Raw genomic sequence first — 26,592 nt, 5'->3', positions numbered from 1 at the left:
GTTAATAACTCTTCCAATTCAGAACGGGTTTTGACTATTCGCATATTTAAATATTTGGCACCACGAAATCACTCACCTATTAAAAAAAATACGATAAACCACAATTTTGACATACACATACGAAAACTTATGACTTTACGACAATAAACAAGCGATAATACATAATTTCGATTGTTTATGAAGGTAATACTATTACTATGCTTTTTCCACTTTTCTCACTATACGCTATTTTGTGTAAATGTGGTGTAAAAAGTTTTCTCAATACAGTTGGATTTCGAATTTGGCATGGTTCGATTTTGGCATGGTTCGATTTTGGCATGCCTCGATTTTGGCAACAAAAGTATCCGTTTTTGGCAACACAAGATATTTCTCTTCCAAAAATATGCTTAAATATCAATCAGTGTCCGCATACATGCTTTAAATGACGAAAAAATGATGCCCTGAGTATGTTCATGAAAAAAAAGTTATGTGGTTTCGAGCAATAATATTTTCATTGCCGTAGGACTACGTTTTACCGCAGGGTGTCAATAACTAATATGGTCGCAATCAGTGATTAATGATATTTAGTCAACTTCTAAAGCATTTACATTTAATTTTTTCATATCGAAAAAGGGTCTCGATTTTGGCACGGTTTCGATTTCGGCAACAAATGCATGTCGCCTAAAACCAAGTGTATTCAATCCAACTGTATTCAAAGTTTTATTGCAAAAACCCGCCTAATGATAGTTCTTCACGGTTATGTTTAGAACACTACCCTCCTGATTAATTTCGTGAAGACATATGGAGGCGGATCGATTTTCGAATATAATTCAGAAACATAACAGAAATGTCTTCAAATCATCACTAATCGGTGTTGAGGTATTAAAAAAAAGAAAATATTTATTAGAAATTATTTAGATGATTTACACAAATCATTAATGTTTTCACTTCTTCTACTATGAAAAAAATGGTAAAAAAATAAAAGGATAATTTTAAACCAAACCGAAAATAATTATAACGATAAAAAATTTACTTAATCGAACGCTTTGTAAAACCGAAACCCTAAAACTACTCTTCAATGCCTAGTGCATCTACTCGAAGCAACAGAACCGGAATGATTACGCCGAACAAATGCTAAACGAGTGAACCCGGCGTATGAAATAAACTCATCAGTATGCGCCAAAACAACCACCGACCTAAGAACAGCTGATAGCAATTGAATGGATTGTTGGATTTGTGCGAATCGCTGTTTTTTCTGTTTCATCTGTTTGCCGACATTCAGTTAGATTACAGCTACTGCCACGTTCAGTTCACGCTTTACTCGCGATTCTAAGGTGGCCAACGCGGTGGCCTTAAACTGGTTTTGCTGCCGGCCGGTTAGTATATACCTTCGAGCTTCAATCAATCCGATCAGTTGATTGTTCTCAATTGTGCGCCAATTGAGCGTTAAATTTTAGTTGTGCAGATACAAACATTCCAGTTCATATCGTCAAACTTACATCTTGGAGCAGCAAAAAACGATGCCAGTTGACTATCCGCGAAATTGATAAGGCGCATGCGTTTCAATTACATTTCGTCCTGAAATAGATTCGTGTTCGTTCATTTCAGTGTAAAATACGCATGAGGCAATTGTTGGCGTGATTTCGTGTCTTGTAAATCGAAAACATTGTATGAGGACAGTAATTCTTCTCGGTAGTTACAATGCCGCAATCCGAAGATGACATTGATCTTGATGGAGTGCTGAGCCAAATAGGCCAATTCGGTCGGTTCCAAATTCGGCAATACGCATTTATGGTTATACCGATAATTTTTAATGCCTTCTTTACTCTGAGTTACGTGTTTACAGCGGGTAATTTGAACTATCGGTAAGTAGGTTATTTGCAGTAAAAAATACAGTTGAGTTACAATATTGATAAATCACAATTACAGATGTCAAGTTCCTAATTGTGACAACGCACCCATCAGCTTTCATCCAGGATGGCTCAACAACTCTACACCATTTAAAAATGGTGAACCTGCGCAATGTGAACGATATCTCCAGATTAGAAATACGAGCTTAGACAATTCATACTGTGATGCCGATGCCTTTGATAGAAGTAATGTAATCAGATGCGACGATTTTATATACGAGGACGATGAAATAACAATAGTAAAGGATTTTAATATAAACTGTCCAGAAAATGATTGGAAGCTGACACTTGTCGGAACGGTCAACAACATAGGCCAATTTGTAGCACTTCCCATTGCAGGATACTTATCGGATCGTTTCGGACGCCGCCTAGTTTTGTTGCTAAGTGTCGCCGGTAGTGCCGTGTTTGGTGTAATCCGTTCCTATGCCACAAGCTACGAATGGTTTTTGGTCATGGAATTTCTTGACCCAGCAATCGGATCAACTATGTACACAACAGCCTTCATTCTAGCATTAGAGCTAGTCGGTCCAAAAATGCGAGTAACCGGGAACAACGTAATCTCCTGTGCCTTTTCATTCGGTGAAGCCAGTCTCGGTTTGCTGGCGATGTTCTTCCGAAACTGGCGAACGCTGCTGAAAGTACTCTATATACCGGGAATTGTTTCCTTACCACTTTTATGGATGACATCGGAGAGCGTTCGTTGGCTTCTATCCAAGGGAGAACGAGTTAAAGCCATCAACATTCTTAAGAAAGCTGCTAAAACGAATGGAAAGATTTTATCATCCTCGACGCTTGAAAACTTCTATCCGACCAATGACAGTGAAGACACTTCGGAACTAGAGGAAAAAGCTGGCTTCTTTAGATTGCTAGGCGATGCTTTTAGGAATCCTGGTCTATTACTAAGGGTTGCCAATTGCTCTTTCTGCTGGCTAACAAATGTGCTCGTTTATTACGGACTCAGTCTAAACTCTGTGTCATTAGCCGGCGATAAATATCTAAACTTTATTTTGGTGTCACTGATAGAGCTTCCAGGATTTCTCATCATGCAATTGATATTGGATCGAGTTGGCCGCCGGATAACTCTTTGCACCACGATGCTGCTGTGCGGTTTATTCTGTTTCCTTTCGGAGTTCATTCCAACAGGTGAATTTTGCTTTATTATTGTCTCTTATGTGAACTGTAATAAACTATTTCATTTCTAGGTAATGCCTGGCTAAGCCTTATTTTGTTTCTGGTAAGCAAAATGACGATTACCATGTCATTCGGTACTCTGTACATCTACACGGTTGAGATTTTTCCGACAAACCTACGTCAAAGTTTACTATCCGTTTGCTCAATGTTTGGACGTATCGGATCAATGATTGCACCACAAACACCTCTGCTAGCTAAAGTATGGACTCCATTGCCAATGGTTATTTTTGGTACGATTGGCATTACATCCGGCTTAGCCATATTACAGTTTCCCGAAACGCTCAATACTCAGCTGCCTAATACTGTACAAGAGGCTATGAACATCAATACGGAAGAGAAAAACAATAGAAGTGTAAATAAATTTTCCTAGTAAAATGAATTTATTCACTATTATATAATTATAGATCACAGCTACTTTAGTCGGACCTACTATTGTTTAGTATTAAGTACTTTGAGTTCTTCTGCTGTATCTGCCGTAGGCGGCGGTGTCGGTTGTAAGCTATTTCGATACACCCACATCCAGAGGAAGATCGCTCCACAGAGTATTGCACTTGCTCCGAATGTCCAGTACGTTCCTAGTATGACATACAAAGTGACAGAACCAGGACCTACAATTCGAGCCGCACTTCCCGCACAGGTCAACAGTGCCATCCACGTTCCCTGAGGGCGTGGACCGAGCAGCTTCGAGAATACTGCCTGACTCAGCGTTGTTCCGATGGAAAATGACACACACAACAGAGTATACGAAATCGTAAATTGTGCTATGCTAACGGGCGGTGTTGACTGACACCATTCCTGAGATATAGGACAGCCAATGGTACCATTAACGGAATCCACTGAATCACTAATTGATGTCGACCCAACCGGAATCATCAACAATTGACTAAGGAACAGCGCTAACATAGCGCCATACACAAGGACATTGGTTTCGCCGAAACGTTTGCACAATGGGTCCAGCAAGAGGAACAACACACAGGATATTAGGGCACCGGCTGTCATTAAAATACCTAGGTAGAACAATGATTCTTCGTTGGTCCAGCCGAACTGATCCAGAGCTACCGGGGAAAGGAGTCTGCAATGAAACAATAAAAGAAAAAAAATTTGAACAGGAAGCTAGTACTAACATAATAGAACCTTAAAAGATAAGAGATAGCTTATCTAATGAAAGCAACTAACTGACTTTACCCATTTATTAACGGGAAACTAGCAGTCATTAACTTTTCGTCGGAAAGCTCAAATTCGGAAGCAGTTTTTGGGCCCAAAAGCGGGATTCTAATACTAACTAATTTCACCTTAAGAGCATCCAATTATGTTAGGTGGTATGACAGATTTGATCAGCGAAAGGGTATGACAATGCATACTATCTTTGTTGTTCGATATTTGTTTAATTGAAGTTTAAAGTACTTCATTCGACTACAGCTTTTTCTAGTAATAAACTTTGCATATAAATTTTAACGAAACTTAAGTTCTTAAGTTGCCTATAGTATACATACTAAAAATATCCTAAACTAGAGGACCCGGCGCGCTTTGCTATACCTTTTATAAATTGGGTTTATGCGTAATACTAAATATTTGCGTAATCGCAATCTTGAAACATAGAGCATGTTCCTTGATTATAACGTAAATTTCAATACAAAGCATCAAGTTGAGTTTTATTATCAACACTTAGAATGTTTCTAGTATGCCAGATTACAAACAAAATGCAATAAAACAGAAATAAAACAAAAAGTTGCATTTTACCGAAGACCCCTGTTACAGGCAGCTCTGCCAATATTCGGGAGACACTGTGGCAGCTCGCACTGCCGGTCAAGGTGGTCCCTGCATGCTAATATTTATACCGCCATGCCAACATAGTCGAACAAACACCAATACAGAATTTTGGAGAGCTTACCAACACTCATACAAAATTTACCACCTATGCAAAAAAAGCGCCGCTGACGGTGACTCATGACGTTTATATGGAAAAATAACAGAGATGCCAGTCTTGTTAGTAATGGGCTCTTCGATTTTACTTAGCAACATTCCCCTTGTGGCTTAATAACAAGTCCATTGCAAAAATTTAAATTCTGCTAGTCATTGAAAATCAAGTGGCAACTGTTATGGTTTTAAAGTCATCTTAACAATTTTTGACGTAGGACTACATATTTGTTTACTATACTGGGTAGCACTCTCCCAAGTAACATTTTTGTTGTATAATCGCTTATTAAGCACTTGTTCCACAGGAATTAGCTGTACAATAGGAGTGGGGTAATAGGTAGCTACGCTTAACAAGTTGTCGTTGTGACTCCTATCTTTTGTCCAATGCTGGACCCCCCTTCCTTTCCACTCATTCCCCTCCTTTCCCAAAAAAAATTCATTACTTTCCCCTACCGTCCCTCCATCAATTGTAGAAAACCATCGTTCCAAAAAAAATATATTAATAGATAAAATGTCCAACAATTTTAAGGGGAAATTAGCAGTCATTAACTTTTCGTCGGAGAGCCCAATTTCGGAAGCAGTTTTTGGGCCTCCAAAAGCGGGGTTCTGTTTATAGAAATGTATTCTCTGCATTCTTCTTGCCAATCTAAACAGAGTGAATATATTTTCATGAACAAAATTTTTATATCAAACAAAAAAACTGCTTTTGAAATTTGCAGAATCGATGACGACTAATTTCACCTTAAAATAACATATGTATAATAATCATTTAAACGCTTTAGTGTTTGTAAAATTTCAAAGTCAAATTACTTCATGCATTTGCCTTGTGATCGCTTGGCTCCTCAGGCACGGCCGACAATTAGGTTTCCGGCGATTCATATCCAAATTATGTGAGACCACTTTCCTTTTTCGTTAACTTTAATAGTACATTTTATGCAACAAATTTAATTTGCCTGCTAACGGTTTTTTACTGAATTTAGAAATTGTTTGTATTACTTTAGTTCAAAGTTACGCGGTTAGTTTTTTTCTATTACAGTGCATGATGACTTATTCCAGTTCAATTGGGGCGATTCTCATATGACGTCCAACAAATTTCAGCATTTTCAACCCCTCTTTGTTCAATTGTGTAACAATATTACATCAATTTAAGAGAGAGAGAGAGAGAGAGAGAGAGAGAGAGAGAGAGAGAGAGAGAGAGAGAGAGAGAGCAACGATAATGGTCGCAGTGATGAGTCCATACAGGAAAAAAAACCATACGTTTAAAACGAAATTGCAACGAAAATAAAAGAGATAAGCGTTTAACGTCGAAGAGCGAATTGTAGAACGGTACTAGAGCTTTAAATTGGTATAATTGACATTCAGTTTTATCACACCTTTTTAGGATAAATTCGATAAAAACACCTTGAGAAACACTTAATTCAAAACTTTTTGCTTTTAAAAGGTTACTAAATTTCATAAAGAAGGAGGTTTTAAACCAATTTTCAGTACGAAATTTTCTCAGTTTTCGAATGAAAGTAACAGAGTTGAACTAGCTAGCATAGTTTTTGTACCATAGCTTATCTAAACTGAAAACTAAATATGTTTAATAACTCTGTAACGATTGAGATTTGACCATATGCGTAGCTGGATTTTTTCGTCAAATGTGGTCCTTTATCATCCCCTAAAATCACCCTGTATACTGTACCACAAAGTCACCTGAGAGGCTGTTAAATATGTATAGAAAATTTAAGAAAATCGTACTGCAATTCAAAAAGTTATTTTCTCCTTGAAAATTTCATTTGTGAGAAGTAACTGTCAAATAGTTTTCGAAAAAAGTTCTTGTAGCTTCGCATCTGGATTTTTTTCATTCTTAATCCCACTTCCACACCGAACCACTGTCTAACACACTAATGATCACGTCATTCTCAAAGACATAAAGTTGAATCAACAATCAATTGACGATCTAGAACCATAATTCATCAGTTTCAATTTAACCAATTAAATGTGTAATAAATTTCAAGCACGAACCACTTTACAGGAGAGTTTGCATGGTTCGACAATATCATAAATCAGAATATCACTTACGTTTGATAGCCCACATACGCAAACATCAGCAGCGAAAACGCTACCACCATTGTCGTAATCGCAAAATATTGCAGCGGAACAGATTTCCAAGTTTCTTTTGCAGTGGCCGCACCTTGATGCTTCATAGCTTCCTTTACCGCGATGGGACTATCGACAAAAATCGAGGGTATCAGCAGCACCATATTGATCAGTCCTAGAATGGCACAAATCCATCCGGCGACTGTATACATATTGACCTGGAACCACCCTAGAAAGCTGAACCCATTTTCGCCGAGTTCGGCAAACGCGGATTGGAATATTGGTCCCACCATTAGTCCTAAACTTTGCGCCAGAGCCATATAGGAAATGGTTTTCGTTCTCTCCGCCACCCTGGTTGCCGCCGATATGTACGCTCTGCATATCGTAACAGCAGATGTTCCAACTCCCACCAGAGCTCTTGATAGCAACAAAACATACTCTCGATGGTCCGAAAGTTCTCCAAGGACTGCATATAACACATTTCCGACAGTGAAGATTGCAATCAACAAAAGCAATGGAACACGGATGGATGACAGCTTGTTAGTCCAACATCCAATAAAAGGACTAAATATAAGCTGTCCTAATGGCGGAACGGCAAATACATACGCCAAGAAAACCTTGCTGACCGCTGGTTCCAGCTACAATCGAAATTATTCAATTTAGTCAACAAAGCCACTAATCGATCGATTAAATAGTTACAGTTTTCAAATAAGGCCATATTCCGGTGGCGACTATTCCGAATGCTAGAAACATTAGATAGCCTGTGAAGTACAAAACACGAATCGAAATCCAACGCTGTCGGTACTCGGCTGGCGTTTCCAATCCAAGAACACGTTCCTTTTCCGGCTGCTTCAACGATATCCATTTCAAAAACTGCGCCATCACTTTCACTTAACTGACCTATCCTAATGGGAGAAATTCTCTCAATATTGACTCGTGAATAAACTATGTGAGTCGTCACAATCAGAACTACTTGAAAAAAAAACAGTAAAGCTTATCCGTTACAACAACGCTATGGTATTGAACGCTATCTTATCGATCGGAACCGTCTTAATCGACAGTGTGGGCCGGCTCGCTCGACTAGCTTCACTAAATTTTTCATCAATATAATAGCAAATAGTCGTATCTGGCAGCAGTAAGAGAAATCTATGGCTAAAGGTCTTCCGATCAGCGAACCGCGAAAGCGTCCGAGTACTGTGAGCTTCGATGCTTAAATAAATCATGAATTCTAACTCCGATAGGCAATCAGCGGTCAAGTAAATGACCGTACAGCGGGAAATAATGGTCAGAACTGCATGGAACTCAATAAAAACGATACTCAATAGTGGGTTCAACTTGTTTTGAATTATTCAACAAAAAAATATGTTTCCAATACACAGGTTAGTACTACAATATCCCGACGGAATAATAGTAATCAGAGTAAAAGTAGGCCGTAGAAAACAATGCTCACACAACAAAGTTGCTATACTTAGTAATTACCTACCAGGCATTCATTTTATTCGAATAGGCGTAAAGCCATAGAAATCAACGCTTCCGCTTCTTCTCTTAGGCTTCGGCTTCAGTGTGTACAGGATATAACCGACAGGATTCCTTTGGAAAAACAATTCACTCTGTTGTTGTACAAAACCAACAGCTTTCATTCCGTTTCAGTAGACTAATAGCAGAAAACCAGACGAGACAAATAGCAGAAAAACTTCCTCCAAATGAAATGAATCAAAAACGATGGAGGCGCATGTACTTCTTACAGATGACATGTGCTGAAAGCATGGATTTTCACTTTCTGCGCGATATGCATTCGTGATACGACCATTATCGAAGCCCACTATCCAAAGCAATCAGCTGCCATCGATGACGTATCGGGCGAGTTGAAAGATAACTCGAACAGCATGACTTGCACCGACCGGCGACCGCTGCGCTTGCTCACATATGCATATAGTTAGCGACTGAAAGGGGTTCGATCGGCACGCAAACCAATTAACTATGAATTGAACGAAGCCTCGCACTGTCGTTGTCGTATAAGCGAGCCGACACTCCACGGCACTGCCGTCGAATATTTATGTGTAAATGAAAAAGTAAGCAATCATATTCCTACGACTCGTCCGGCAAACTGGTAGGTGACAGTAGGAGGAAAATGCTAAGCGAACAATCTGAATCAGAACAAACCTGTCGCTCTTCACATTTGAAAACGACGCAAGCGGCAACAAGTAACTATTTGAAAAAATTCAATTGCATCCGGATGTTCAACTGCATTCGAAGTCACATGTGCGTATCATACATCTGAAATCATTTCTTTATTACAATGTGATCTCTATTTTTGCTGATGTTATCGGAGCCCCTGACACGTGCTGTGCTGATTGCCATTAGCTCTTTTGTCTGTCAGGTAATAAAAAGCTACTGATGTACCATTTTGTTGCACTAAGCTTCATGCTCAGATTGCACTGAGTAGAATGATAATGATCGCTTATTAAGTCTCGATGGGCTAGAGTGGTTCCAAAACGCTTCGATCTCATCGATAAGAAATCATGAACAATAAGTTTTGATTTTTGAGAGTTTCTTATCTGTGATACAAAATAGATGGTTCATTAGGATAACAAACAATTTTCTTTCACAAAATGCGTGAAATACGTAAGGACCACAATAATGAAGTTACCAAAAACTTTATGTAAACTTGAACGTTTCCGTTTCTGAACGATTCAGAATTTATACCTTAACCCAATTTAGCCCACATCCGTATAATTCACGTGACCGCATAGTTAATAGTTAAATTACTTGACAGCCCAGGTAACCAATAAGCATTAACATAAGCAGCAAATCAGCCGCTTATTAGCATATCTGGCATTTTACACTGCACGTTGTTGTATATTAGCTTTTTGACTGCATAGGTGTTGTAAATTGACATCCACAATTTTATTCAAATTCTTCGTGTCGGCAATTAGCTGCAAATTAGCATTTTCAACACTATAAGAAAGTTAGCAGTAAAGTAGCCGTATATTTTGCCAAAATGGCATTTAATGCGACTTAAATGCTTATTGGCTTGCATTTGAATAGCATTAGTGATGCTTATTGGTTACCTGGGAGGATAGCACATTTCTTTTGGAACGTCTTCGCATGGAAAACAATAATAGATTTAAGATGAAACGGTACTGAATCCAACATGGCCGGATCAAAGGCACCCTACAGAGATTGTAGATTACAGAGGCGACAAAGCACTCAAAATCCGCTAACTTTTGAATCATAATGGCGAGTTACCTTTGATTATGGTGGTACTCTCCGTTTTGATTCAAAATTTAGCGGTTCGTGAGTGACTTGTCGCCTCTGTAATCTATAGTTTCTGTATGGTATTTTTCCGGACATGTTGGGATTTAGTATCGTATCCCCTTAATGTTCACGATTAACCTTTAAGGTGAAATTAGTCGTCATCGATCCTGCAAATATGAAAAGCAATTTTTTTGTTTGAAGCAAAGATTCTGTTCATGAAAACATATTCGCAGTGTTCAGATTGGCAAGAAGAATGCAGTGAATACATTTCTAATAACAGAACCCCGCTTTCGAGCCCAAAAACTGCTTCCTAAAATTGGGCTCTCCGACGAAAAGTTAATGACTGCTAATTACCCGTTATGTGAAAACGCTTTTTATTTTTGCGTGTATAAGAAAATATCATTGCTTTTTTTCCCCACCCTGCCTCCTTCCCTCAGTTACCCAACGTCAGAAGGATAACCACTTTATAAAATATTTGTAATGGCCTAATTGTATAAATTCAAGAATTCACACAAAATACATGAGCTGGAAGCATTCTTTATGTTGACCTGGTTCTAAGGCTAGAGTAAAGCACACAAGTAAGAGTGGCAAAATTAGAAAATAGCAAGAGTCATGTAACGTAAACTTATGTTAAAACTAGTTCATTACCTCTTGCCAAACTACTGGATTCAAGCAAAAAGAACTGTATAGCCCTTGTACTACGAGAGCTGGTAAACTCCTGAGCAGTTATTTAAATTGAGTGACACGTATTTAATCTCCAACCATTGGTAGATGATTAATTTCTTGTAACAAAAAAAACAAACATAGGTAATCAAATTAAAATTTGGATTAAACAAGAAAGAGTCTTGATCTAGATTCTGCAAAAGAGTATAGATCCTTTAATGTTGCAATCCTTAATGATAATAGTAGGATCACGTGGTTCAAAACAGAACATGAGTGATCAATATAGGTTCGATTAAACCAATGTATATTCAACAGCGAAGCTCGCACTCGTGTGATCTAATTTTCTCACACACGCGTCACAAACACTCGGGCATGAGCATCTCTCTCGCAATCCGTTTCTTAGTTTTTCATGCCCTCCGACAAGTTTTTGCAAGTGTATACTTAGCTATCAACCACGGCCGTCGCTCTCATTGCAACCCACGCAGTTGATACCGAATGTAACAAGGGCCTGCCCTGTTACCCTCGTGTGAAGCGAGGATGTAAAATTAGGTAAACAAGAATAACTAAAGCAAAATTTGCAACCATGCATCCTACTCATGCTCGCGGGCTGTTGGCTGCTCACGAGCTGTTGGTTTCGTGAGCGGACTGTGCAGAACGACGCTATGAGACTGCTAACTGTATACAAACAGCACCAACCGTTGTTCATCCTACGCTTGCGTCAGTGCAGTAGGCGTTGAATTTTATGCTTCTCACATTTGCTCGCGTACTCGCGTAAGGCTCGAATCGTTTGGTTCTTGTTCGATTTGCAACAACACATCTAGTTATTAATTAGGGAACGTTTAAATTTCCAAATAAAATATACGGTATAAATAAAAACATGAGCTGGTCATTCTAGGATAAAATTCCAACTGATCTGTTATTATATCCTACGTTATTTTATTTTATTTAAGACCGCCTTCGATAAAAAATACTGAATATGCCTATAAACTATGTTTTACTGTGTAATTTCGCTGATTCGTTTTTTAAAAATTATATCCGTGATAGTACAATATTAAGGAATCGAACTTTTATGACATAATCACAATCACACATTTATCAGAAAATAACGTCTCACGAAGGAAGAATATAAGGCTTGTTCGCGACAAAATTTGGACACCCCTAAACACACACAGCTTCGGAAATACATTAACAATAAGTGAAATATTTTGCAGAGTGGTAGATGTATGTCTGTTCTTTCTGAAAATATAACACTTGTTAATATTACAAGCGCTCAGCGTAAAATGGCGTCGAAAGAAGAGCAGGTGCGAAAAGCAATTGTGTGCGGTCGTATTGAAAATCCGGATCTCTCGTTAAGAAAACTTGCCAAAAAGCTTGGATTTCCTCCAAACACTGTTCACAGTGTTTTAAAATCGTTCGATACTCGCTTGACAACAGCTAGGAAGAAGGGAAGTGGAACAAAAACGGATATCAGGAACCATCACAAGGATGCGAAGGTAAAACAAATATTGCGGAGGAGACCAGATCTTTCTGTACGTACCATTGCTCGTAAAATAAAAATGTCGCCAACATTCGTGCACACTTCTAAGCAACGACAAGGCATGAAGTCTTTCAAGGTGAGGACTGTGCCAAACCGTAATGATAAACAAAATACCACGGCCAAAACACGCGCTCGTAAGCTTTATCGCGAATATTTAACGAAGTTTCCATGAGTTATAATGGACGCTGAAACGTATGTCCTAGAAGACTTTAAACAGTTTCCTGGTATGTCTTTTTACACTGCTATGAAACGGAATGGCGTTGCAGTGCATTTTAGGACAAAGAAGAAAGCCAAGTTCCCCAAAAAATATTTAGTATGGCAGGCCATATGCAGCTGTGGTAGAGCAAGCAAAAGTTACATCAATACGGGAACGGTTAACAAGGAAATATACCGCGAAGAATGCCTGCAGAAACGATTGTTACCGTTCCTACATAGCCATGATGTACCCTCGCTGTTTTGGCCTGATTTGGCATCCTGTCACTACGCCAAAGATGTTGTGGAATGGTATGATGCTAATGGAGTCCATATTGTACCGAAGAAGGCGAATACACCTAACTGTCTAGAGTTACGCCCCATCGAGCGGTTGGGCTTTGGTGAAGATAGAGCTGTCCCAGCACAAACAAAAAGCAACAGCTATAGATAAATTTCGAAAATCTTGGGCAAACGCAGCTAAATTGGTTGCCAACAAGTCTGCACTGACCCTCATGGCAAGGGTAAACTCCAAAGTTCGCCAATTTTTCAAGCAGACCAAATAAGTAATGTTAATTTGTTTGATAATTATTAACGATACACACATAAATGATATAAAATTGTTTCATGGATTAAACTTCTTGCAAATTTGTTTTATTGCAAAATTGAGGTGTCCAGATTTTGTCGCGAACAAGCCTTAATACGTAAACTGAAATGCTGTCCAATATTGTTAGGTTAGGCTATTTATTAGGTATGGACAGCATTATAGGTTTTTATAATTATAATCACACACTTACAATTGAGATCTATCTTATTTCGTTTAGGGGAACTGTGGGTAAGACGAACAGGGTGGGTAAGACGGACAGGTGGTTGATTCTACCAGTTAAGCATTAAAATTCGTAAATGTGTTGATGGACTCATCGTCATTTAGAACTTTCAAATTTTGATAAAGTATTAAAAAACTGAAAATCGGAAGTGATCCTGCGTTTGGATGTAACTTTTTTGCCATCGAAATTAAGCTTTTTGAGTGGTTTAATTCTAAAATGTTACCCATAACATTTAATATTTCGATTTAATACCTTTTCAAGTAACGTCTGCATTGAAAAAATAGGTAGTTTTATTTGCGTATGAAAAATTACGAACGCTTTAAAAAACTGTATAATGATGGGGTGAAATGGACAACTGCTAATGTGGATAAGATGGCCAATGAACATATCATAATAAAATTGTTGATTTAGCTTCTTAGTAATATCTCATGCATATAAATGAAAATTTAACCGACAAATGTGGACTTCAAACAAATTAGCAGCAGCCAGGCATGAAATAGATTTTAAAATGCTTGTTCATATTGCCGCTGTCAAACAATTTTCGATTGGCTGCCAATGGTAGGAGACGCTGGACTGCCCCCTTCACTTTTTGCACGTTACATCACCATATTTTACATATGGTTAATGGTTCGTTAATGGTCAAAAACAATAATATGCTCTCAGTTGGGGCGATTTAGAATACCTGTCCATCTTACCCCCACACATTGTCCGTTTCACCCGCAGTACTAAAAAGTTCACTTTTTCGGTCCATTTTTAATACTCAAAATACACATTGAAAAACAGTTTTTTTTAATATTTCACTAGTTGCTTTTGAAAACAATATATTGAACTGAAGTAAACTGTATTTAGGTTTTATAAATCAGAAGTTGTCTGTATTTTATTATCTGTTCTTCTTAACCTGTTCGTCTTACCCACAGTTCCCCTATATCAATATTGTGATCAATCCATTGGATTGAACGCAGAAACAAAGCTTGTAACAAATTGGACAACAGCACAGAGAACAGCAGAGAAAATTATAAAAGTATAAAATTCATCATGTTGGCCTGTTCCTAAGGGTAGAGTAAAGCATAGAGGAGTGAGAGTGGCATAATTAGAAAATAGCAAGCAAGGGTCATACAACGTAAACTTAAGCTAAAACTAGTTCGTTACCTCTTGCCAAACTAGAGGAACCGGCTCAGATTTCGAGTCAATTATACTGGATTCCACCTCAATGAATTGTACCTAGAGTTGTATAACCCTTAAAATACGAGAACTGACAAAAGGTACACCCCTGAACAGTTATTTAAATTGAATGACATGAATTCAATCTTCAACCAGTGTTTCTGTTAACGTAGACATTCAAATAAATTACAAACATAGTTAATCAAATTGAAATTTGCTTTCAGTAACAAAATTTCTTAATCTATGTTTTGCAAAAGAATATAGTTCCTTCAATGTTGCAATCCTTAGTGGTCATACTAGAATCACGTGGAACAAAACAGAACATGAGTGATTAGTACAGGTTCGATTAAACCAATGCACATTCAACAGCTTCGGCGGATAGTTACATACATAGTGGAAGCTTTGCTGACAACAAACACGCCGGGCGGTAGTCGTTGAACGTTGCTTATGTTTTGAATGTTTAGCGTAGCACGTGCTCGCGAATCCGGTGTTTTTCTCTCAGAGCTCGATCAATAGATTACCAGACAGGAGTGTTTTATGTGAGAGTATATAAACTTTGATCAAAGAATACAAATAAAAAGACTTGCAGACTTCGATCCATACCCGGATAATGTGGAGCGCCGTCACATACACAGTGCGCCAATGCGTTCAAAACGGAAATCTGCATCAATATGATATGTATTGATGTACCGTCGAAATGGATTATTTTCCGATTCTTGTTAATTTTTTGCTTATATATATTATCTTTGAGAGCTCACTCAAGTCTTTTATACACGGATTATTTTACGATTTTTGAATGAACGCGGTTTTTTACAACATCTTTCGAATTAGCGTGATTTTTTTCCAGCTTCTTTACGTACCCAAAAATAGAAGCGTTCTAAGCTTAAATAAAAAATCATATTCATTGGGTCAAGGGCAACGGTAACATTGCGACGGAGTGACGAATCCGATTTATTAGGGGGATTCCTACGCTTGTTTATCTCTTACACCTCGCCTCCCTAGCTCTGTTCCAGATCGAAGGACATCTCGGGCGAATCATGCCTATATCATCATATGGATAGATATTTACCAGCTGTAAAAACAGTTTTGTATATAAAATCGCACGGTGCGATGCAATTATATAGGGTAGATGCTCCAGTAGTTGTGGTAGTACCAGTAGTGGTGGAAACTCGAAATATATCATAATTTTGGCGGATTTCAAGATAATTTCAGTTTTCTATTGTTAAATATTTATTTGTTAACAGTTTTATCTAAGATACACTGTTAAAATTCAAGATGCTGGTGCAAAAATTACAAATTTCTTTTGAGCAGTCCAATAGAGTGCAATTGCTTAAAAAATTCGTAACAATCCATAGCATTTTAACAAGCCTACGTTGTTATCCACATGCTGCCATGCTCATTGCAAGCGTTGCTAAGGCGGTAAACAACATTCCACTATTATAGGCAAATTTTCCACTATTATAGGAGCATTACCACTACTTTAGGAGCACATACTAATGTCAGAAAAAGCAATATTTTAGATATATTAACCAGCAGAATGGTATAATTTTGGTATGTATTTAAAACCAACACTATGGTGCACCATATTATCATGTAGTTCAATTGAAAACTGATAAATTGAGCGTTTAAATTGTCTTTACACACTACCCCCCGACATAATTCCTCCATTACTGGAGCATCTACCCTAATAAAACTGCAAGGTATTCTTCGGTAGCAAAAAGTATCATTTATGGTTCTTGTACAACCAACGGAACAACTTATGGATGGTTTATTTTACCCGAATGTTTCAGTTGAACTTCCAACGTTACGTAAAGTCATTCGGATAATTACGAGCAATTGAATTGTGTTGAACAATCATCCATTATACATATTCCATCATGATAATAGATGTTGCCACCTACATCAAGAATATTTCCGCGGTCAATGATTGTTTATTCAAAAAGTTATTTATAGGTAAACGTCATCAGGTTGTACTGATCTTTAAGTCAGATAACCGCTATATTTCAAGCACCAAAGCAACAACAATCACAACAACAGCAACAATATGGGCGTGAAGAAGTTGAGAAGATGCGAAATTTAAATACGTCATCAAAAAGCAAGGGGAAAATACAACTTTTATGCATATGATTCTTCTGCATTGAATTGGATGACAAAAATAGTAGATAAATAAAATCTCATCGTGTGTTTTATAATGATGAAGTAAGATGCTATAACGACGGATGGCGTCAAAACAGAGTGCACTGTATTTTGAGTACGGAACAGCGTGATAATTAAAAGCTGTTTTGTCCATTCCAAAACGATTCTGAAGGCACAGTGGACAATGTTTAGCATGGTATGATTAGTAACTAATGTTATTCGTGAAGTTTCGTTATGAAATATAAATGAAAATATGTGTTTGGTAAATTTATTGCCTGTAATAAAATCAAATCAAATAAAAAAGTTCAAATTACAGAATACAATAAAATTCGAAAGTTTTTCTAGGTCACTTGATATAGAATGATCAACGAGTATATGATATATAATATCACATTTGTCAAATCCAATATAAATTATCATCGATTTCTGAATTATTGTACGTCACCGCAATGTCAATTTCCACTATTTCAACTCAAAAACAAAACCGCATACTCACGTTTGAAATGCAGCGTAGACAAACATCAACAGCGCGAAAGCTACACACATCAGAGTGATGGGCAGATAGCGAAGCTGCAATGTTGTTGAGATGTTCTTTTTTACATCAGCTCCGCGACCCATCGTGGCTTCCTTCACTGCAATATTATGATCTCGGAAGATGAACGGCATCATGAGAAATAAATTGACGCATCCCAATAAAGCGCAGAACCACCCGACGACGGTGTGCATGTTGATTCGAAAAAGTCCTGGTATGCGAATGCCTTCTTCGCCCAAACTCGAAAAAATTGGCTGAAATACGGACGAGCTAAGTAATCCCGTTGTATGAGCCAGTGACAGGTAGGAAGTGGTTCTAGTTCACTCCATCATGGTTGTGGCTGCTGATATGTATGACCTGTAAATTGCACAGGACACCATAGAAATCCCAATGAGCACTCGCGAGAGCAGAAGAATATATTTCTGCTGCGAATGAAATTCATCAGCTATAGCGTATACCAATTCTCCAGCTATGAAGGACACCAAAAGAGGAATAAAGATCACTCGGACAGATGGCAATCTGTTACTCCACCAGCCCAGCAGTGGGCTAAGAACCAACTGAAGCAGTGAAGGCACTGAGAACAAATACGCTAGGAATACCTTCCCGGCTTCTGGATCCAGCTGCAACAATTGACAAATGAATATTCAGCAGCAAAAAATAAAACAGGCATTAAACTTTGCTCACAGTTCTCAAATAGGGCCACATACATGTGGCCACAATTCCAAATGCCAGATACACCAAATATGCAGTGAAATAAATTACTCGAATCGAGATCCATCGCTGTCGATACTCTTTTTCTGTCTCCAATCCTAGCAAGCGATCACTTTCTGGCTGTTTCAAAGCAAAAAGGTTGCTTATAGATTCCATAGAAATACTTTCGAATCAGACAAATTCACTCAAACGGCGCCGTTTCACTAGATACCAGAAAATCCGTCCGTCGTTATCGCGCTCTTTTCCACACTGAGTAAATCGAACGGTTTTTTCACGCCTCATGTAGTGCCTTGCGTCGTTCCCCTTGCAATGATGAAAAATGCGCACTACCGGATGAATTGTGTAAAAACTTTACGCATCCAGCAAAAAGCAATACCTACTGCTTTGCAGTACATTCTGCTAACAAATATCAGGAACGACAAAATATGAACATCAAAAAACTTAAACCAGTAGAACGCTGCACGTTCCATGCGTTGGCCATCCAAACTCGAACTGCTGACGCAAATGGGTCTATTTTCACCTTTTTGGTGAATTCTTCCCCTGCACGAGGCAAAATGTTTCGCATTTACGAACTTCAAAAATGATTGAACGTCCATCGGAAAATATACGTAGCGTACGCGTCATTTCGGCGCATGTTGCGGTTGAAAATAGAAAGGAAAACTTTCGAAACCAAAAGTTGATCTGCCTGCAGACTAAGACCACGAAGACCAAGCTTTAGTCCGTGTTGCACAGCAAGAAAAATGATGTTTAATTGGAGCCACATGTGTTGCAATCCATGTGAGTATGAGGCGATAAATAAAACATGAAACAAGATAATACTGATTAAAAAAAACTTGTTGACCAACTAGTTCCGAACGCAGTTTCGAATATCAAGCAGTTTTATCCTGAATCACATAAGACTCCAAATTGGCCCCGAGGTACGACACTGGTATAACAAGCCAGTCTTCGCATGTTCGAATCTTGACTGGAAGACGCTGCAAGAGTCAATAGAGGATCATTGCAATTCTCCTGTGCTCTTATTAGTTTGCTGCGAAATCTGTCGAAAAAACAACAGAACGTCAAGTTCAGAAATCAAGTATAATGGAGCGTCTTGCTTCTATTTGCTTTTTGCTATCCTGAATGTTATCAGCGTATGATACCAAATAAATGTGCTGATTTTACATTCACATCATCGGAATCACTTATCTACGTTGATCACCATAGTAATTACTATCTATAGTTGACCTAAGTTATCGTAAAATTTCATAGACAAAACAAAAAAAACAAGAGATCCTAAGACGTTTCCTTGCGGTACTTCCGAAGTGAGATCGAAAATAATTAAAACTTCTGAACTACATGGTTCAGTTTGGTATTAGCACACCTGTACATACACGCATACCCGACCCACGGGCATACCATACATACGGACATGAACACAGACGCGTGTACGAACACGGACACACAATAAATCAGCTCATAAGATCACATAAGAACGTAAACTTGCATCGGAAGGAGTATGCGTTATCGCTAGGATGATTCCTTTCGGTACTTTTCTGACAGAGCACTAAAAGCTTCGGCACTATACTGATAAAAACTAAAAGCTGAGAAAGCCCAAAGACACACAAAATTTTAAAGAATTTTGTCAGGAGTGAGGATAGGACTGAGAGTATAGATCCTAACTAGGTGATCGTTGCAAGATGAAAGCGAAGTTCTTAGATATTAAATATGTAATAATTAAAACTAACACACTATCTCCATCCAAACTTATAATTTTTACCGTAGAGAACAGAAATTGAACCGAGTTTTTAATAGTTGCAAGGCACAACTTCCGCCCTGGACCATAATGACAATGCCCACATAATGCCAAAACACTGCAGACTAGTCGTTAGATATTTTTTCTCTCATAATCAGAAAAACATATAAACTCATTTAAAGGTCATATAAGTACCTCGTTGGCTTAATTTACAAAGTCTGATTTTACAGATATCATTATATCTCTCTATTATATCTGTAGTACCTATAGTACCTGTATAATTATATCTGTAGTACCTATTTTACACATTGGAACATCCGGAAGCACACCTGGAAACACGCTATTGGAAAGATCTGGTCTCAGATCGACCACGTTCTAGTTGATGTCCGGCACTTTTCTGATGTCGCAGACGTGCGATCCTTCCGAGGATCAAACGTCGACTCGGACCACTATTTCGAAGTATGCACGATCCGCGCCCGGTTGTCCAACGTATTCAAATCGAAACCAACGAGGAAGATACGACTGAACATTCGGCGGCTATCAGCAGAAGGAGTTGCTGCAGAGTACTCTCGGAAAACTGATGAACAGATCGGTGGACATCTCGGAGGAATGACAAGAAGGGGGACCTGATTACCTAAAAATCAGAAGTGACTAGGCTTTGGAACAACATTTCGATACATTGTTGAATGGCGAACAAGATGGAGCGGTCAACAGAAATAGGATAGCGATTGAGGATGATAGAAAATCTGTGGATCCACCAACTTTGGAGGAGGTTAGAAAAGCAACGAGAGAACTGAAAAACGACCATGCAGCTAGAAAGGACGGCAACCCCACCGAACTTTTGAAAGTTGGAAGCGAACGGCTCTATTATGTAATCCATCAGGTATAAAGGTATGGACTGAGGAGGAACTACCTCATATGCCCTATTTACAAAAAGGGCAATGCAGCAATCATCGAGGCATTACTCTCATCAATTCTACATACAAAATTCTCTCCTGTATCCTGTTTCTCAGACTAAGGCCGTTGCAGGAAACCTTTATTGGTGAGTACCAGTGCGGTTTTCTAGAGGAACACTCCACGACGGACCAAATGTTCAACTTGCGACAGATCCTCGATAAATTCCAGGAATTCAACTTGCAGACTCACCATTTGTTTATAGCCTTCAGAGCGGCGTACGATTAAGTTAAACGAAATGAGCTGTGGCAGATTATGCTTGAACATGGTTCTCCAATAAAACTGATTATGCTGATACGTGCTACCCTTGATTGTTAAAAATCAAGCTTCAAGATAGCGGGTGAGACATCGAACTCGTTTTGTGACGTTAGATGATTTGAGGCAAGGTGACGGACTATCGAATTTGCTGTTCAGCATTGCATTGGAAGATGGAAGGTGCTATTCGAAGGGCAGGCGTGCAGAGAAGCAGTACCATCATCAAGAAATCTCATATGCTCCTAGGTTTCGCGAACGATATCGATATCATCGGTGTTAACCGTAGAGTTGTGGAAGAAGCTTACGTACGGGCTTATCATAAATTCTACCAAAACAAAGTATATGGTGGCTGGTAGAAAGCGTGTAGTCCCTTATGTGTTGGAACTGCGGCGGTGATAGATGGAGATACTTTTGAAGTGGTCGACGAATTTGTTTTCCTTGGTACGTGACATGTGCCAACGATGTAAGCCGCGAAGTAAAAAGGCGGTTGGCGACTGCCAACAGGGTCTTCTACGGATTACGTAGCCAACTGAGGTCACAGAGGCAAACCCTGTACCCGTTGGATGAGCGTTGTTGACGTGGATGCTAGAGCAGCGGGTGTTAGGGGCGACTAGAGAGCGGTAGTCCAAGACCGAGAAATGTGTAGACGGCTTCTGAATTCGGCATGGATTCCAGAAGCAGATTGTCGCCGAAAAACAAAAAAAAACAAACAAACTCTCTAGGAAACAGGCAACACGTTGCATAATCAATCAACTGGTGTTAAGTTATTATTTGGGTTTTGAAACATCAACTCACTGCTAATTATTGCGGCCGACATTCTAATAAATACTATCAACATGGCTTTGTCACGATCAAGAGCTTCTTCATTGAACGGAGAGGTTTTAAATTGATTCTCTGAGTGAGTCATGATTGCTCTGATTGGTTAACAAATTACGTTGAGGCAAATATTTACAGAACAGTTGTGCAATAACTAAAATAATAGCTCTAATATTCTGACTAACCCGACAAGAATTGTAGTGCTATGAACTTATTTACGATCAAATAATTGACTGTCCAATACAGAGATAAATAATTATTAAATTAAAATTAAATAATAGTGCATGTTTTGCGTTTCGTTTTGATATCAATTGATTGCCAATTCAATTGCCGCTTACACAACTTTGCCATCTTTTACATAAAGTTCCTTTGTTCTTTAATTCAAAGAAAAATCTTCATATTTCTATATCTGATAAGCATATGACTGTGTAAGCAGATCGGTTTTCGATGGCAGCGAAATTTTAACGAAACTAATATGCAAAAGTTGTCAACAAAATAAAAATCAGTGTGATAAATTAAATGAAAGAAAACTTTTGTCACGATTAATTACCTAATGAAGCCTACAAGACACAGGCGAAATACGTCTCTGTCGTGAATAAAATTAATAGTGGACTTTAATCGCGAAAAAAGTTTTCTTTTATTAACCCTCTAACGGATAAGGCCGTCTGTAGACGGCCTTCGCTTTTGGAGCTCCAGAGCCGCATACGAAATTTGTTTTAAATTGACAATATGGAAAATGTGTTCAGAACAGATTTCTTGACATTTTGATATTAATATCACAACATTCTGACTATGCATTCAAAAGTTATCATTTTTCAAAAACAAAAAATCCGAAAAATTTCCTGTTTTACTTTTGATGAAAAAGCACATCTAGAACGAAATGATTGACCTTAAAATTTTTCTATGAGTAAATTTCATGCTTTATATCAATTTTGCTTACTTACTTACTTACTTACTTAGGTGGCTTGCCGTCCTAAGACAAAGCCTGTTGAACAAAATTTCTCCATGTAACTCGGTTGAGGGCTACCGCTCTCCAATTCCTCGGACACCGAGTACTCTCCGCCAGATCTCGCTCCACCTGGTCTAACCATCTTGCTCGCTGCGCTCCTGGTCGTCTTGTTCCTACCGGATTTGAGGCGAACCCCATCTTTGCAGGGTAGTTGTCCGGCATTCTTGCAACATGCCCTGCCCATCGCATCCGTCCAGCTTTAGCCACCTTCTGGATACTGGGTTCGCCATAGAGCTGTGCGAGTTCATGGTTCATCCTCCGCCTCCATACTCCGTTCTCCTGTACGCCGCCGAAGATCGTTCTTAGCACTCGTCGTTCGAAAACTCCGAGCACTCGCAGGTCCTCCTCGAGCATTGTCCATGTTTCATGCCCGTAGAGAACAACCGGTCTAATAAGCGTCTTGTACAGGGTGCACTTTGTACGGGGACTTAGTCTGCTCGACCGCAATTGCTTGTGGAGCCCATAGTAAGCACGACTTCCGCTGATAATACGCCTCCGAATCTCACGGCTGGTATCATTGTCCGCCGTTACCAGTGAGCCAAGGTAGACAAATTCATCGACTACCTCAAACTCATCGCCGTCGATCAATATACTACTGCCCAAGCGGTGTCGTTCGGCCTCGGTTCCGCTGGCCAGCATGTACTTTGTTTTAGACGTATTTACCTTTAACCCAATCTTTTCTGCTTCGCGCTTTAGTCTGGTGTACTTTTCAGCCACCGCCACAGATGTTCTGCCGATAATATCCATGTCATCGGCAAAGCAGACGAATTGACTAGATTTGTTGAATATCGTGCCCCGCGTGTTGATATCCGCTCGGTTCATAACACCTTGTAGCGCTATGTTGAACAGCAGGCATGAAAGACCATCACCTTGACGAAGCCCTCTGTGTGATTCGAATGAACTTGACAATCCACCCGAAATCCGAACACAGCACTGCGTACCATCCATCGTAGATTTAATCAGTTTGATGAGCTTCCTGGGGAAGCTGTTCTCGTCCATGATTTTCCATAGCTCTTTCCGGTCGATGGTATCATATGCGGCTTTGAAGTCAACGAATAAATGATGCGTGGGAACTCTGTATTCACGGCCCTTTTGGAGGATTTGCCGCAGTGTAAATATTTGATCCGTTGTAGACCGACCTTCGACGAAGCCGGCTTGATAAGTTCCCACAAATCTATTCGCAATTGGTGATAGGCGGCGGAAAATGATTTGGGACAGCACTTTATAAGCGGCATTGAGAACGGTGAATATCAATTTTGCAATGTATTTGAATTGAAAAAATATCTGGATAGAGCGTAGACATGAAAAACGAAAAGAGAAATCGGACTTTTTCTAACCTGGCGCTCGTCCAGATAATTATTTTTGCATGCAAATCAGAACTTAAGGTTCTTTTGAGTGTACTTTCATGATCAAACAGTCTTTAGCTTGATCGCATCGTTTTTACGATGTTGCCCGTTAGAGGGTTAAACTTTCGTATTCCACTAAGACGCTCATAAAAACTTTAATCATTGTGATAAAAACAATTATTAAAGCACGTCCACTAAGGGAAATTAGTAAAATGGCGGTGGTTTAGACTAAGAAAGAATTGTATAAAATTGATTAGTTATAGACTAGCTTTAAATCTTTAGTAAAATTCAATTACGCAAAACATTGGAACATTTGATACATGAAAATTTTTGGAGGCCAACTTTATGGCTGTAGACAGCAATAGGGGGTATGACAGTAATTTTATGGTCATGTGTTGTGACGATTAATAATTAAAAATGAAATAAGTTAATTAGTTAAAGTTTCCAGTCAAAGCAGCTTTTAAAACAGTTTAAGTGTTAGTTTTCTCGTTTTGTTACTTTTATTATAAATTAAATATTTCGTTATAAAATAGTCATAATATGTAAATTTTCATGAAAATGTTTTAAGAGTTAACACATGTTGATTTGTCGAAACAAACTGAAAACCTTACCATGTATTACTCATCGAAGTACCTACAATGAGTTTCATTCAGTGAGCCGAATGCAACCGTCTGCTTTTAATAGATTAATTCCATATGCGGCTTTAATTAACTTCAGACATAACAGAATGAGGCGTAAAAGGCGTTCGTGACAGATAAAAATACAGTTTAATTTGCTTTACGTGAATACGATAGACGTTAAAGTTTACAAAAGAATTAAAATATTGAAGGGTTAATTTAAAGAAAATGTTAAATTCAAAGAATATCATTAAAAATTCACAAATTCACAAATGAATTTTTTTGTCCGCGTGGCGCAATTCAAAATACATAATCATATATTAAATGTTCTCTGATGGAAAACTGTCCTCTACGTTCAGTTTCCCATCTAAATTTCACATAGGTTTTATCAAAATTGACACCTGTTGCGAGTCAATACAAGTGAGGGAGTGTTTATGAACAACAACAGTAAACAATACTGTGCATCGGGAAATCTAAACCATATTAACTTAACTTATCATGACGACCAACGATAATTGCGGCAATAGGCAATAAAAATGATAAAAATATAAATATAGTGTATAGATTTCCGAACATTGTACTTACGTTTGGAACGCCGCATAAACGAACATCAGTAAAGCGAAAGCCACGCACATTAGGGTGATCGGTAGCCCTCGCAGCTTCATCAGGTGGGCACGGTTTTTCGTTAAACCTGTCCCATTAGTCACGGTTGCCTCTTTCAACGCAATGTTGAAATCTTTAAAAATGAATGGCATCATTAGAATCAAATTTATGACTCCTAGCAGTGCACAAAACCAGCCCACCGAGGTGTGCATATTGATACGAAATAATCCTGGAATGCGGAATCCTTCTTCCCCCAGAGCAGAGAAAAACGGTTGCAGAACCGAGGCACTCAACAGGCCAGCTACGTGCGCTAACGACAGATACGACGTTGTACGAGTTCGCTCGGCCACGGTAGTAGCCGCGGATATGTAAGAGCGGTAAATGGAGCAGGATATCATCGAAACTCCCACCAACACTCTTGATGTCAAAATCACATATTTTTGGTGACTCGAAAATTCCTCTGCAAGCGCGTAAATTATTTGTCCAACGATGAAGCATACCAGGAATGGAATTATCAAATATCTAACGGAAGATAATTTGTTACTCCACCAACCAAGCACCGGGCTGCCCACAAGCTGCAAAACAGAGGGCATTGCAAACAAATAAGCCAAAAACACCTTTCCAGCTTCCGGATCCAGCTGCAATCAATAATATACGAACATTTATTTAACCACTTTCCACTTAAACTTTCGGTAGATCTCACAGTTCTCAAATACGGCCACAAACAGGTTGCTGCAATTCCAAATCCTACGTACACCAAATACGCGGTAAAATACATCACTCGTATAGAAATCCATCGTTGCCGGTACTCGGTCTCAGTCTCTATGCCCCGCAAACGCTCACTTTCCGGTTGCTGTATCCCAAAAGTCTTGGCAAAGAGTCCCATTTTTCTTATTTGAACTAGAAATTACTAATTGTAAGTGCAACAAGTACCGGCTGCAGAAGATGCTCACCGATCAGAGCCGCAACCTACTCTGACACCGAAGAATCGTTGCCAGAGTCTTTTCATGGCACATGCAATTAACGCCTTCACGGCAATAAAGTCCAGTTCCAGATTAATTCTCGATCGTCATTCGTCACCGATAAGACAACTCTCTATCAAGCACGCGATAGAAACCTGTCAATTGGGACAGCCTGTATCCCAGAACCAAACATAATCAATCGGCA

The 26,592-nt window shown here is 38.8% G+C and overlaps 2 protein-coding genes across 3 annotated transcripts; one reads left to right on the top strand and one right to left on the bottom strand.

Moving 5' to 3' along the window:
- The first annotated feature begins 1,324 nt into the window (after nt 1-1,324).
- Nucleotides 1,325-3,450, top strand: LOC128738711 (organic cation transporter protein-like). The gene is made up of 3 exons (XM_053834035.1): nt 1,325-1,844; nt 1,909-3,032; nt 3,092-3,450. The coding sequence occupies exons 1-3, from the start codon at nt 1,681-1,683 to the stop codon at nt 3,448-3,450; spliced, it is 1,647 nt and encodes a 548-aa protein (XP_053690010.1). The 5' UTR covers nt 1,325-1,680.
- On the bottom strand, nt 3,450-26,592 carry LOC128735555 (major facilitator superfamily domain-containing protein 8-like). 2 transcript variants are annotated; one of them, XM_053830037.1, is made up of 3 exons: nt 26,129-26,592; nt 25,408-26,063; nt 3,450-4,152 (listed from the first exon to the last, which is right to left on the bottom strand). In XM_053830037.1, exons 1-3 carry the CDS (start codon nt 26,309-26,311, stop codon nt 3,510-3,512), a joined length of 1,482 nt encoding a protein of 493 aa, XP_053686012.1. In that variant the 5' UTR covers nt 26,312-26,592; the 3' UTR covers nt 3,450-3,509. The 2 variants fall into 2 exon arrangements, with proteins under 2 accessions (XP_053686012.1, XP_053686013.1); XM_053830038.1 differs by lacking the exons at nt 25,408-26,063; nt 26,129-26,592 and adding exons at nt 7,062-7,717; nt 7,779-8,195.

This window comes from Sabethes cyaneus, chromosome 2, assembly GCF_943734655.1.
Source record: "Sabethes cyaneus chromosome 2, idSabCyanKW18_F2, whole genome shotgun sequence".
In the NCBI taxonomy this organism is placed as follows: domain Eukaryota; kingdom Metazoa; phylum Arthropoda; class Insecta; order Diptera; family Culicidae; genus Sabethes; species Sabethes cyaneus.
This window is presented reverse-complemented; position numbering and strand designations above follow the sequence as displayed.